This window comes from Vombatus ursinus, unplaced genomic scaffold (genome assembly GCF_900497805.2).
Source record: "Vombatus ursinus unplaced genomic scaffold, bare-nosed wombat genome assembly UNPS02005459.1, whole genome shotgun sequence".
Classification (NCBI taxonomy): domain Eukaryota; kingdom Metazoa; phylum Chordata; class Mammalia; order Diprotodontia; family Vombatidae; genus Vombatus; species Vombatus ursinus.
Window position 1 is genome coordinate 3608307 of NW_020945237.1, and position 13825 is coordinate 3622131.

The 13825-nt window shown below is 36.2% G+C and overlaps 1 protein-coding gene across 1 annotated transcript in view; it reads right to left on the minus strand.

Annotated features, from left to right (window-relative positions):
* The window catches only part of CFAP69 (cilia and flagella associated protein 69), a 72946-nt gene that overhangs the window by 21091 nt on the left and 38030 nt on the right, over positions 1–13825 (minus strand). The window contains exons 12-18 of the mRNA XM_027847918.1: positions 13530–13746; positions 12013–12177; positions 8895–9007; positions 8078–8196; positions 6585–6666; positions 5464–5656; positions 1456–1593 (exon numbers count right to left, since the gene is read on the minus strand). Coding sequence (XP_027703719.1) covers positions 1456–1593; positions 5464–5656; positions 6585–6666; positions 8078–8196; positions 8895–9007; positions 12013–12177; positions 13530–13746 — 1027 coding nt within the window. The remainder of the gene's footprint in view (positions 1–1455; positions 1594–5463; positions 5657–6584; positions 6667–8077; positions 8197–8894; positions 9008–12012; positions 12178–13529; positions 13747–13825) is intronic.

Below are 13825 nucleotides of genomic sequence, written 5' to 3' on the forward strand. Positions count from 1 at the left end.
GACGACTGTGGATGGTCCACACAAGTGGGCCACTCACTCAGAAATTTAGATTAAAAAAAAATGTACAGAAGATGGAAACAATGATAAGAATGGCACGGTCCTGTAAGCATAGTGACAAAAGTATTAAAGCTCATAATTATCTGAAGCTGGTGAAGAAAAGGAGAGGAGAACAAAAAAGTGGTTTGTGGTGGTGATGCAATTTTCTATCATGGGAAAGGAAAAGACAACGAATAAATCTGCTGATCTGGGTAGGTAGAATGGTTAAACAAACTAATGTTGGAAGGAAGGCAGAGCTATTCCACTCTTTTAACTTTACGTCTGTTTTCTCTACCAAGGAGGATGATCTTTGGACTGGCAAGGTCCAAAATGGCTAAAATAGAGTTGATATCCAAGATAAGCAAGAAAAAAGTAAAAGGGAACCTAGATGCTCTTGACAAAGTCAAGTCAACTCGCACAGATGTATCCTAGACTACTGAAAGAAGTGGCAGGTGTTTGCTGATCTATTATTAGTGATCTTTGAAAGGACAGAGGGAGAGAGAGAGAGAGAGAGAGAGACAGAGAGAGAGAGAGAGAGACAGAGACAGAGACAGAGACAGACTCCAGGAATGGAGAAGGGCAAATATGCTGAACTTCATAAAAGGGAAGAGAAAATGGAGTCACAAACTATATGTTAATGAGCCTGATTTTGGTTCCTGGCAAAATTCTAATGGGTATCACTAAAGGGATGGTTAACAAACATCTAGAAAAGGAAGCAATGATCACAAAACAAACCTGTATAACTTTGAAGAAAAACAGACCTACAGAATAATCTCATTTTCTTTATTTTAACTATATTTGGCAGACTGGCAGAGTGAGGAAAGTTGCAGACAGTATTATCAAAGCATGTGACAATATCTCAAATTCTGCTCATTGGAAAAGATGTAGAGATGTGGGTTAGATTACAATACAATTAGATAAAAGGAGATGGGATGGAAAAGCACTTAACAAGAACTTAACAATTTTCCAAGCACTGTGCTAAGGGTAAAGTGAAATAGTGCTTGCTTTCAAAGACTTTGCATTCTAATTGGGGGAGATAAATCAGAATAGATAGAAATTAGTTGGAAGGGCCACATTCACCCCAACAGGGACTTAAAGGGGCCTAGGCCCATAACTGTTAGGTGAGATCTTGGTGGGATGTGAGTAGGAGGTAGGGGGAGGCAGAGAGTGAAATGAGGAAGAAAGAGAAAAGGAAAAGAGAGAGAGAGAGAGGGAGAAAGAGAGAGGAACACATACAGAAGTGAAAGCAAATGATCGCGCAAATGTGAGGAACCATTGTAGCTGTGGGGATGGCAATGGACAGAGGCAAAGGCTGAACAGTAACAAGTTACTGGGCCAAAATATGAGTTCCAAGGATTGTGACCTTATGCAATGTCTTTTACCACTTGGTCATTTCAATGAGTCTGGCTAACTTCTTACCTAGTTTGCCTAATACAGCATAAATTTTTGCTCTGATATTTTCAGAGACCTCCATGATTGAAGTAGTAGGACAGCTGGCAGGCATTGGAATGACTTTTTGGTCTTCTTGAAACTTAGTAATTAGAGGTTTCTTTGCATCTAATTGTTGAAATCATGGAAAATAAAACAAGAGAAAGAGTTACAGTTATTAGAGCAATTATCTTCTTTTTTATGAAATATATTTAATAGATTAATAATATACACCATGAAGAAAAGAAAATGTTAAGTCTATATTCTTGGTTTTTTTTCCATTATTCAGGAGAAAATCTGAGAATTTTCATTTTCATTCTTTAAAACATGAAATTGATTTCAAAATTATTTTATTTAAAAGGGCACTTCCATAGAACTATCTATTCTAATTTTGATACTTATTAAATAATATCAGGTTAAGAACGATATCTCTTCCTTTGTTTATTATGTGTTATAATATAAATAAAAATTATTTTATGATTCAATAATGAGTACTAATAAAGATGACTAACTTGCTATTTTAAGAGGAGGAACTCAAAGTTTGTTAAAGGGAAATAACTTCCACTTAAAAATGAATAAACAGAGCAATTAGGGTTTAAACAAAATTACAATAAGAACAAAAAGATTGTTAGGAAAAAATATACATTTGTAGTATGATATCATTAATGAACTCTATAAATATTACATGTCATTAATCTGTACTTTATTAATGTGGGATTTGTGGTAATTGAGGAATGGGGGCAAAGTATAGTTTGCTTTACAAAGTATGAATTCACCCAAGGAGGGACAATGTGGATAGTGACAGGAATTAATGGACAGATGGGTGAGAAGGTACCCATCAACTGTTTACTGTGTACCCAGCCAGCTGTGCTAAGTACTGGGAATACAAAAATAGAAATCTGGAGAATCCCTTGTTCTCAAGGAGCTCACACTTGAATGGGGTGGACAACACAAAACAGAGAGGTCAGCTACAGGGCAGATGGAAAGGCCCAGAAACCTAGCAGGCTCAGTGTTGGGTGGGTGGTAAGGCCCAGGGGTCCTGAGGTTATACAGGACTAAGGACTGTTGTTAGGGATCTGTGGAAGGAACTGGTGATGTTTAGAGAGAGAAAAAAGATGTGGGAAGGAGATGACAGCCATCTTCAAAGTGTGAAGGACTACCAATGGGGAAAGAGAGTAAACCTTCTTGACCTGGAATTGGAGAAGGGATTTGGGAGCACTGAGTGAAAGCTACACAGGAGTAAATGCCAACCTAATGTAAGAAACACTTTCTAACAATTGGAGGATTGTTGGAGATATTGCAGAAGTCACTGGTAATTGAGGTTGGGCTTGCACAAGATGACTTCTGAGGAAACTGACAACCCTAAGATTGTGTGATTCAAACCTCTACATGCATAAATTAGCTATGGAAGCATTGCTTCAGAGGGAATAGTAAACTACAGAGAAAAAAAAATGTTTTAAGCTCATGTTCCTTTGAAGCATTTATTCACTTATAAAAATTTTTATGTTAAATAAAAATCATTTTTATTCAATTACATTCAACATTTATTTAGTGCCAACTATATGCAAGGTACTTTCCTATCAAGGCAACACTTATTAGTTCTAGTTTTACTTTGTAAGAATAGAGTTTGGGTTACTATGTTACTAGAATGTAATATAAATTCATTTATTAAACTTACAAAACAAATCAAGCAAGAGATTTTTGTGAAAAGATTCATCATTTCCCAAAAGATTCCTTAAAGAGTTCAACATTTCTTAATGAATTGATATATTGACTTACTTATCATTAATTACACGGCATACAAGTTAAAGACATGGAGTAGTTTTCAGGGGGATAGAGGGAAGAGAAAAATCTAAAGTCATAATATTAGGATTCAATGACAAATGAAAAAAAATCAGTTAAAATGATGATAAAGCACATCTGAAACAATAATGTAAGTCAATAGGAAAGCCTGATTCAATTTACAAAAAATAATTTATGCAAACTTTTAAGAACACATTTATTTAGTAAAGTGAGGTGCCCCTAAAAAGTATTTACATACAAAGACCCAATTCTCTTGACAGGTTTTATAGTACAAAAGTGGCACAAAGTCTTTCAGATTTTTAGTGATCCACATTTCACTTTGTAAAGATATTTGTTTAGAGTCATTTTTTTTATAGGTATTTGGAGGGGTTTGGGGGAGAGCTCAAGCAAGTCACTGCTTTTACTTTGCCATCTTGGCTCGGCCCCTGGATATCTGAAAGGTCCATTTTACTTTGTAAGAGTTAGAAAATTCACAAAGGCAATGAGCCTTTTCCTGATCTCTTGCAGTGTAAACATGGGAGACTGAGAGCTTAAAAGCAAAGGAGTCTGCTGTGGAGTCCATCTCTGGGGTCCAGTTGACTGTCCCTTGGGGCTGGTGCCCTGCAGCTCAGTCTCTTGCGCAGTGGGCCCCAATATAAATCTTGAGCACATGACAGCTAGGACAAAGGGGATTCTGGGGGATCTATTTACACATTCACCAGGTGTTATTTAGGGTAAACACTCAGAACAACAATGGCTTTTCATTCGGTGGGGCAGTATCGTGGAGAGTATACAGGACTTCCGAGTCAGAAGACACAGGTTTGAACTCATCTACATACTGAGGGCATTGGACTATATTTCAGATCCTTGCCATTTCTAAAATTCCACTTTGACAGGGAGAATGAACATCATCCTAAAATTAACAGCCCGTCCAAGGGTGATATAATTTTGTCACAGAGAGAAAACAAAGCAAAAGAAACAAATACCTATGCAAGGGGCCAACACAAGTGATTTGCCAATAACTGGGGGCTTCTGCCAACACTTTGGCGGAAAGATTTACTGTATTTTCAACTCATCCTAAATGAGGATGAAGCTCCTTCATGCTTTTCTGATACCTTGTAATACCTCTTTCATAAAACGTATATTTTGTTTATTTTTCCTTTAATCTATTCACTGTTATTAATATGCTTATATTTAACAAGTCATTCCCCAATTAATAAATGGCCAGAGAATATGAACAGGCAGTTTTCAGACAAAGAAATCAAAGCTATCTATAGTGACAGGAAAAAATGCTCTAGATCACCACTGATAAGAGAAATGCAAATTCAAACAACTCTGAGGTACCACCTCATACCTATCAGATTGGCTAATATGACAAAAAGGGAAAATGATGGATGTTGGAGGGGATGTGGGAAAACTGGGACACTAATACATTGTTGGTGGAGTTGTGAACTGATCTAACCATTCTGGACAGCAATTTGGAAATATCCTCAAAGGGCTATAAAACTGCATATCCTTTGATCCAGTAATACTACTGCTACATCTGTATCCTAAAGACATAAAAAAAGGGAAAATAACCTTTTTGTACAAAATGTTTATAGTAGCTTTTTTTTGTGGTGGCTAAGAATTGGAAATTGAGGGGATGCCCATCAATTGGGGAACGGCTGAACAAGCTGTGGTATACAATTGTAATAGAATATGATTGTGCTATAAGAAAAGACAAGCAGGCTGATTTCAGAAAAACCTGGAAAGACTTACATGAACTGATGCATAGTGAAGTGAACTGAATGAGGAGAACATTGTACATAGTAACAGCAACACTGCAGGATAAAGAATTGTAAATGACTCAGCTATTCTTAGCAATACGATGATCTAGGACAATACCAAAGAACTAATGATGAAGCATACTATCTGCCTCCAGAGAAAGAAATGATATTGTTTGAATACAGACTAAAGCATGCTGTTTTTCACTTTCTTTCTTTCATTCTTTTTCTTTTGAGTCTTCTTGTACAAAATGACTAATTTGACTAAAACTAAATATTTCACATGATTGTACACGTATAACCTATATCTGATTGCTTACTGTCTCAGGGAGGGAGCATGGAGGGAAGGGACAGTATTTGGAACTCAAAACTTTTAAAAAATGTTAAAAATTGTTTTAACATACAATTGGGGAAAAATAAAATATAAATATTTTTAAAATATGCTTATATTTACCAATTATCTTCCCATCGTTATCACGCTTTACTCCTAAGTCTTTTTCTTCTTCTCTCCACAACTTAATTAAGAGATTGGCAGCTGTCTGGTCTTTCTTCCCTCGCCAAGTATTGACATGAACAGAGGTTTTGGGATTGTCACAGAATTCAACCATTATGCCAAGAATTAGATTACAGAAGTTTTTTTGGTTTAACTTTATAAAGAAAAAGAGAGAAGGAAAAAGTTGAAAGAAATTCAAAGAAATACTATCTTTAGAACCAAAGTGAAATGTTTCTGTATGTTTTTTCTAAATGATTTTCTTACAGATAAAAAAATCCAATTAAATAATATTTGGGATAATCTGTTTAAATGGAAAGAAATCATGTATGTAGTACAATGGGAAATATCTCTGAACATGTAAAAATTGGAGAGAACAAATCATAATTCAAATAAAACTTTTGGATAGTCTTGTGTGGTTTTGGGCAAGGCATTTCACTTCTGGGATTTCAATTTTCTCATCTCTAAAATAAAAAGGGTTATATTAGGTGATCTCTAAGGTCCCTTCTACTTTTAAATCCTATGATCCTATGATAAATGTTATGACTAGGAGCAAAAATTAGGTACTTTGACTATTGTTGGAATATACCTACCTATTGAAACTCTGTTATTAGAAAACTTAAGACTATTAATTTGGTTTCTAAGTAGATTTTCTTACTGAGAGGAGATGACTAGCCAATATGAAAATTCAATTGCTTTTGATGTATATATAGATATATGTATGTATGTATATGTATATCCCATGAGCTATACTTTTTGAGAATACCTATACACATTTTTTTGTTTTGTATTTCTTACAGTTGGGAGGTACAATGGATAGAGCTATGTCTGCAGTCAGGAAGATTAGAGAACAAATTTGACCTCAGACACTAACTATCTGGGACTCTGGGCAAATCACTTACCCTCTGTTTGCCTCAGTTTCCTCATCTGAAGAATGGGGATAAGAATAGTAACTACCTCCCAGGGCTGTTGTGAGGATCAAATGAGATAATTATAAAGCACTTTAGCACAGTGCCTGATACATAGTAAGTACCATATAAATGTTAGTTATTGTTATTTGCTATTATTATTGTTGCAATACTTACAGCTAGCAGATCCAAAAGTAGAAAAATACCTTCTTTCTCAAGAAAGTAGTCTTCTAAGGAATAACATCCCAAAATACAGCACCTAAATAGACATGAACACAATTTATGGTACATTTTGTTCATTTCATAGGCATTCCAAAAGAAATCTAAGCCATTCCCTTAAGCCAAAGAATTGTTGCTCTCAAGATATAAAAATAAAATTTGGATATAGGTGATGCAAAGGGTGTTTTTAATTTATTAAAAATGATAAGTATATTTATCTTCTTAAAAATCAATATTTACATTCTCAAGATATGTTAATAACAATGAATGTAGGCACATAAGGAATGAACCCAGACTTGCTGTCACAACTTATTGGAAGGAGAGCATAATTACATACCTATGAGTTTAAAAAAAAATGCCTGTTCTTGTTTCAAAAGGTTTTAAAAGAGATATATTTTAGAGTGAATCTGTGGGCTAAGTACTTAGTCTGATAGAGTCCGGGACTTTTACGTGCCACTAGGGAGTCAATTGACAGAAAAGGGCACCCCACCTTTGTCAGTGAAGCTAACCTTTACACCCAAGAGAGGACTGTACAATCTATGCAGTCTATATTAACAGGCCATAAGACATACTATCCTTCATGAAAACATTGCGTAAGCCACAAAGATGTGATTTGTACTCTCTTCTAAATCTAATTGGAAATCCTATATAGAGACTCATTTCACCAACACAATATAACAAACACTCACAAAACCCAATTCCGCACAGAGTATTATGACAGGCACTGGGTTACAGACCAAATTTAGAGGAAAAAGAATCGGCTCTCAAGGAACTCATGCTCTCTCTTCTCTACAGTTGAGGGATTGCTGGCAGACCTGCCCCTTGCCCCTGTATATTTGTAAATGAGTTCAGTAGTCCTACAAACTACTGTATACAGTGTATTTGAAAGGGTACGATGAGAATTAGCTTGCCATGTGTAGTTTACTGCCATGTAGCTCGTGTGAATTTACTACGCTGAAGAAAGAATCAAAAAGGAAAGGTTAAGTCTTAAATAATAAGCATTAAGTCATTTTCTCCATCTAGAAGATTACTGTTTAGAGAAGTAATGGGTGAAGTTGTTTAAGAACAAAAATATCATCAAAATGTTTGAGAAACAGCACTTATGAAGAGAGGTTAAAGGAATTTCTTTAGTCTGCTGAAGAGAAGATTGATAATGGACTTAACAGACATCAAGTACATGAAGTATGAGTAATGTTAAATAGCTTTGTTTCTCTTGGGATGTGAAGGGAGTTAGGATAGATATGGAAAGAATTTTCTGAAATTAAGATCAAGAGAGACTAAACTGCTTTACCATAGGCATAAGGAAGAAGCTTTTAGTTCTTTGGGATTTAAAAAAAAAAAGTGGTAGAGTCAACTTTCTGGCATGGTTTAAATAGTGAAGAATTGACTACGGATAATTTCTACCTCCATTGTTCTACAGGACCAAGCCATAGTTACTGCAAAATACTTACCACAAGCAGTCCAATGTACTAAAAAGAAGTCGGTTATGACCTAATCCACTCTGAAACTTTTTAGGGTCTACTCTCATTAGATGAAGAATTATATCCACTCCTTCAGTTCCAAATGTTTCCTATTTATGAAAGGTTTATTAAAATCACTTCTTGAAATTAACATATATTGTGTTCATTATTTTTCTTCATCCTACTTTTCTACCCTCAACAAAACATTGTTGAGAAAATAACACATTTTTAATGTTGCTTTTTTTTTATTTGTACCTATTCAATCTTAGATATTGTACTTAGTTCTTTCAAATGAATAGCTTAAAGAGATGGGATTAAACTACATGACAATGTTTCTGGAATAAAACATTTAATTCCTGTTTGTCCCTGTTTCTTTCCCTCTCTTCCCATTACAGACAAAAGGCCAGTCCTTTGCTGAGTACAACTGACTTCTAAGATTAAAATTCTACAACCTTGGGAGGCTTTTTTGTTTTTGTTTTGTAATAACTGTTAAATACAAATCTGATGACAGAACCAATCTTTGATCATTGATACAGCTATCTTCTGTAGCATGGATTATCAGCTTGCCACAGGGCTGCCTCTCCCTACACCATTCATTTTGCAACCTGTCACCTTCTACTATATCTTGCTTCCATGGTCTCCACTATTGTTGCTAATTGATTAAGACTGTATTTTTTATCTTTGGGATTTATACTTCTCTGCGAGAGTGGGCAATACTAATTCTGTACTGTACTAATACTGTCCTCCATTATTTTAGATAATTAAGAGGCATATAACATATAGTTTATTAATTCAGGTGAATACATACCTTCCTTTGATTATGATTTTCACAAATACCAGACAAGATAAGTAATATATCTGACTTAATTTCCAAAACAATGGCCTCTTCCTTAAGCTTGCTTACTGCGATTTTTAAGATTCCTGGTAGGATAAAATATAAAAGGTTGAAATTTTTAGATGTTACTTGAATTAGCACAGAACTAACAAGACCTTTACTTGAGTAACACATTTCCTGAGACTGAAGCTCTTTTATATGACGCTATCCAAAGTAAAGGACAAAATGAACAATCCATCCTTTCTAAATGCTTTGAAACAGAGCTATGAAGCAATAGTACTTCAGTGCATAGTTTCTTTTTGTCTCTTCCAGTTAAAAGTTCTCCATAAAATGACTTCAGCCCATCTCTCCTACTCCATCTCTGACTATTCCCTTACCCTGTTGAGGTCCAAGTAGTCCACTCATGGAATTATACAAATGAAAGGGACTTTGGACATCAGCTAGTACAACTCGTTCCTGGGCAGGAATGCCCTCTATAACCTTCCAGGTAAGTAGTGATCCAGCATCTACATGAAGTTTTCCTGATGTAGCCCATTTAGATCAGAGCTCCTCAGTCAGATGAGGCAAGACAGCTAGTGTGACTGAAAAGCAAGCAAGAGTACAACCCCTTTCTCCAAGGAGTTCTAACCATCCCATGTGGTTAGCTTCATCTGACCTTATTGTTGGTATAGTCAAAAGTGGCTGGAACTTGTGTCCTTTAGGGGGCAGGAGCCAGTTCCCTTTGTTTACCTCAGGATAAAACTGCACAGTTTAATCTGAAACTAAATCACATAATGAGGAAGACATTCCCCTCCTAAATCAACCCATTACACTTCTAGACAGTCCTAGTTGTTGAGGAATTCTTGCTTCTGTTCAATCCACATCAGCAGCTTTTGCCCTCCACCCCTGGCTCTCCCCTCTGGAATGAGCAAAACGATGTTGACTCTGTCTCAGCATAGTCTATCAAACATGTGAATGCAGATTTCTCTTTTCCAGGCTAAACATTTCTAGTAGGTACTTAATAAACAGCTGGTGACTGAGTTACTGATTGAACTGATCATCATGCAGCATGGGTTCAGCCTCACCAGTCAATACCTGTTGTTCTCTTTGTTTGCTCTAACTCAGGGATTCTTCAATCTTTTTGTGTTGGTATGGACCCCTTTTGGCAGGCTGGTGAAGCCTGTGGACCTCTTTTCAGAACAATGTTTTTAAATGCACAAAATAAATTATAGGAACAAAAATGAAACCAATTCTATTAAGAAAGTTAGCAAAATATTTTATTTTTTTTTGTGTGTTTTTTTGGGGGGGGGTTTGGCTAGACAATGGGGTTAATTGACTTGCCCAAGGTCACACAGCTAGTAAGTGTTAAGTGTCTGAGGCTGGATTTGAACTCAGGTCCTCCTGACTCTAGGGCTGGTGCTCTATCCACTGCGTCACCTAGCTGCCCCAGCAAAATATTTTAAAAAATAGTTCATGAGTCCCAGGTTAAAAACCCTTGCTCTAGCTTATCAACAATATTCTTCCTAAAATGTGCTCCTCTAAAGTGAAAACAGTACTTAAAATATAATCTGACATGGTCAAGGTAGAATGGGACTTCAATCTCCCATATTTCAAACTCTATGTTTAAAAAAATGAGCATTTTGGGGGCTGCCACATGACAGGATTGACTCACATTGAGATTAACATTTATTAAGTTAGTTTTCTCTCCCCATTTGAATTGTGAGGCAGTGTGAGACAGCAGAATGAGAGAAATGATGACTAATAACCAATGATTTGGGGACATCCAGAGTTCTCCCCCTTTTTCTAAAGTCCTCATTTCTTTTCTTTCTTTCTTTTTTTTGCTCTTGTTTTTTCAATGGTTACCAAAATGAGATTTACTTGGCTATAACAGGAGAAATGAGCAATGAGATTCAGCTGGGCAACACTACCTTTCCTGAGTTTCTGGACATGGTCTGCCAAATATCAGAGAGAGTAGATGGAGGGCCTTGGGGTTGTTTTATACTCAGGTGATAAGGAGATGTAGTTAACAGCCTTTGCCTGTAGTCTCTGGAGCCAATGAAGTCCGAGGATAGTCTCAGTAACCTTTTTTTTTTTTAATGGCTCTTCTCAAGTTTATAACATGGATGAATTACACTAGTCCAAGTTAAACAGCAGATCCTAAATAGTGACATTATACAAGGTTTTGAAACTTGTGACTTAAAGTCCTCATTTCAAGGCTCAGCCTCTGAAGGGCAGGACTAATGACAGCCGATAGGATTAACATTCTCCTCAATCTAGGTGTTGCTACCCCACTCAACCCTACAAGGAATTTAATCTAAGGCCCATTGTGTTCTACTCAGGCTTGGGTGGGAAATTTAGAGCCTTTGTCTAGATTTCTCCAAGGCTGAGGGTGATTTGGAAGTAAATGACATGATCACAGTTACAGAAGTAATCTTAAATTACATTAATAGAACATGGTGTCCAAAACAAAAGAAGTAATAGGTTATCAAAGAATCCAGGGACACTCTAATAGAGGCTTTGACTCATACTGACATTAATCCATTAATTGTCATTCTTGGGTACATTTAATCTGTTCTGGATCCACCTAATACTAATAGTCTAACTATCTGGGATGCCCTATGTTTCAAGAAAATGTATATTTTCTCAATTAGTAAAAAAAAAAATCTAAATAGCATAGTTAGAGGTGGCAGTCATATTGTTAGAAAAATGGGCCTTAACTATAGTAGACAGTAAAAATATCAACAAATGAGATAAAAGAACCTAAATTTATATGTATACATAGATATATAAATATATTATGACTTGAAATAATTTAGAAGACTGAGAGTTATCAGTTTCTATAACCTAGTATAGTCAATAGTTATCTAATATTCATGAAGCAATACCAAATACTGCAAAAATTGTACAAGTTTTCTAGCTATCAAAGCAAAAAATACCAGATGGATATATGTGTGTGTGTGTGCATGTGTGTGTGTGTGTGTGTGTGTGTGTGTATGTAGGAAAAAAATGTATGTGTGTGTGTGTATGTATGTACGTATATATACACATATACATGTATAGTAGCAAGCATGGTACTACATTTTAAAAAATAATTTTCACTATTATACCTTACCTATCAGTTGCTTAATTGCTCCATGACTACAGAGATCCTGGTTTATAGTATCATTACCAAGGGATACCATAGCTCTCAAAAGCCTCACAGTGTAGCGCATCTGTGCAAATTTGTTGCCACGGCCACCCGTGCCATGGAAACTGTTACCTTGACTAAAGAAGGTCTCTAAGGAGACACAAAAAACAGAAATTTTATTTTGCTATATACCATGCATTCTCTGAAAAGCTGTAATTGGAAAGAAGCTGTGTGTTTAAAACTAAAAATCAATACTTTAAGCATAGAGAATTTTATAATGCGAATGATTTCCAAATTGAAGAGTCCATGGAATTTTAATGAGATTTCATTAGGCAGCCTAGCAGCATAGTAACCACCAGCCTATAAATGGAAACAGACTGTGATTTGACTGCTTTCAGTTTCAATGCTTATGACCTGTCATTTCATTGCTGGAAGATACCCACGCAGAAGAAAATGTCTTAACCATAGGATCATAGATTTAGTGCTAAAAGGAACTAGGTCATTACCCAACTCTTCCCCACCCCCCACCCCCGTTTTACAGAAAAGGAAACTGAGGCCCAGTGGGACTGAGTGGCAGAGCTAGGATTTGAACCTTTGATTCCAGATCCCACATTCCTTCTACTTGCAGCTTATCATCACGGTGGATCTAAAAGCATTAACTTCTCCAGGGAGGGCCTTGGATGGCTGACACATTATCAGGTCCATGCTTAAAGTCTTTCTGGCTTGCTGGTGTCACGGAGAACATATACTCTACTAACATGAGCACTAGAGATGCAAAGGTCATCTCCCTCCATGTCACTATGAAGAATCAAAGTAAGCCCTGAGTCCTCAGTGAGAAGAATCTCATTTGTAAAACCACACTGGCCTGAGGAAAAAGGTCAGTACAAGTCTAGAATACATGTAGATGTCTTCAGTTCACCAGGCCATAATTTAGAACAATAGCTAGTATCTAGTATTGTTTCTGGATAAGGTGTGATAAGATAATTAAATTAGATGATATATCTAATATTTAAAAATGACTGAGCTATTATTGTAAAATTTAATTCACTTGTATCACCTGCAGTTATGGCCCAATATTTGTCAATCTCTGGTCCAATCTTTGAGTTCTGAATCATTTAAAAAGATTTTTAAAAAGATAAAATCAAAGGAAAACAAACTAGTTGTTTGCCCATTAAAGAGATAGTGTGGTAGTGTGAGAAAAGCACTGACTTGCCCATTAAGGGCCCTGGATTCTAGTTCCAGTTGGGTCACTAACTTGCTGTGTGACATAGAGTAACTGACTTCATCCCTTTCTAGGTCTCAGGCCCCTCATCTTTAAGGTGGGAAGCTTGTGCTAGAGACCTGGAAACTACCCCCAGCTCTAAGATGATATATGATCTATAGCCAGCAATGCATTCGTTTGATCAGTACTCTTCCATTTTCTATCTTGTACATGAGAAAGGTCAGTCCTACGCTCTCTATTAGAACATCAAACCATAGTAGGCTTTTCAAAATCCACGCACCTTCATTTACACACCATTCTAAAAACATCAGAATCCGAACATTTCCATTGCAAGCCAGGTAATCATCTATCAACAAAGGGGCCACTGATGCTAAAGTCGCAATTGCATGGAGCTGTAATTCTTCATGCTGAGCTGCAGACCATTCAATCACTTTGTGTCTTTCAGTTTTTTTAACATAGGTAAACAAAGCTTCCACTGTTTTGCCTTCAATTAATATCTACAATTAAAAAAAAGTGAGGTACATGTAAGTTTAAAAGCATTATCTTTGGAGAAAGATTAACCTTTTTTCTTTCCTC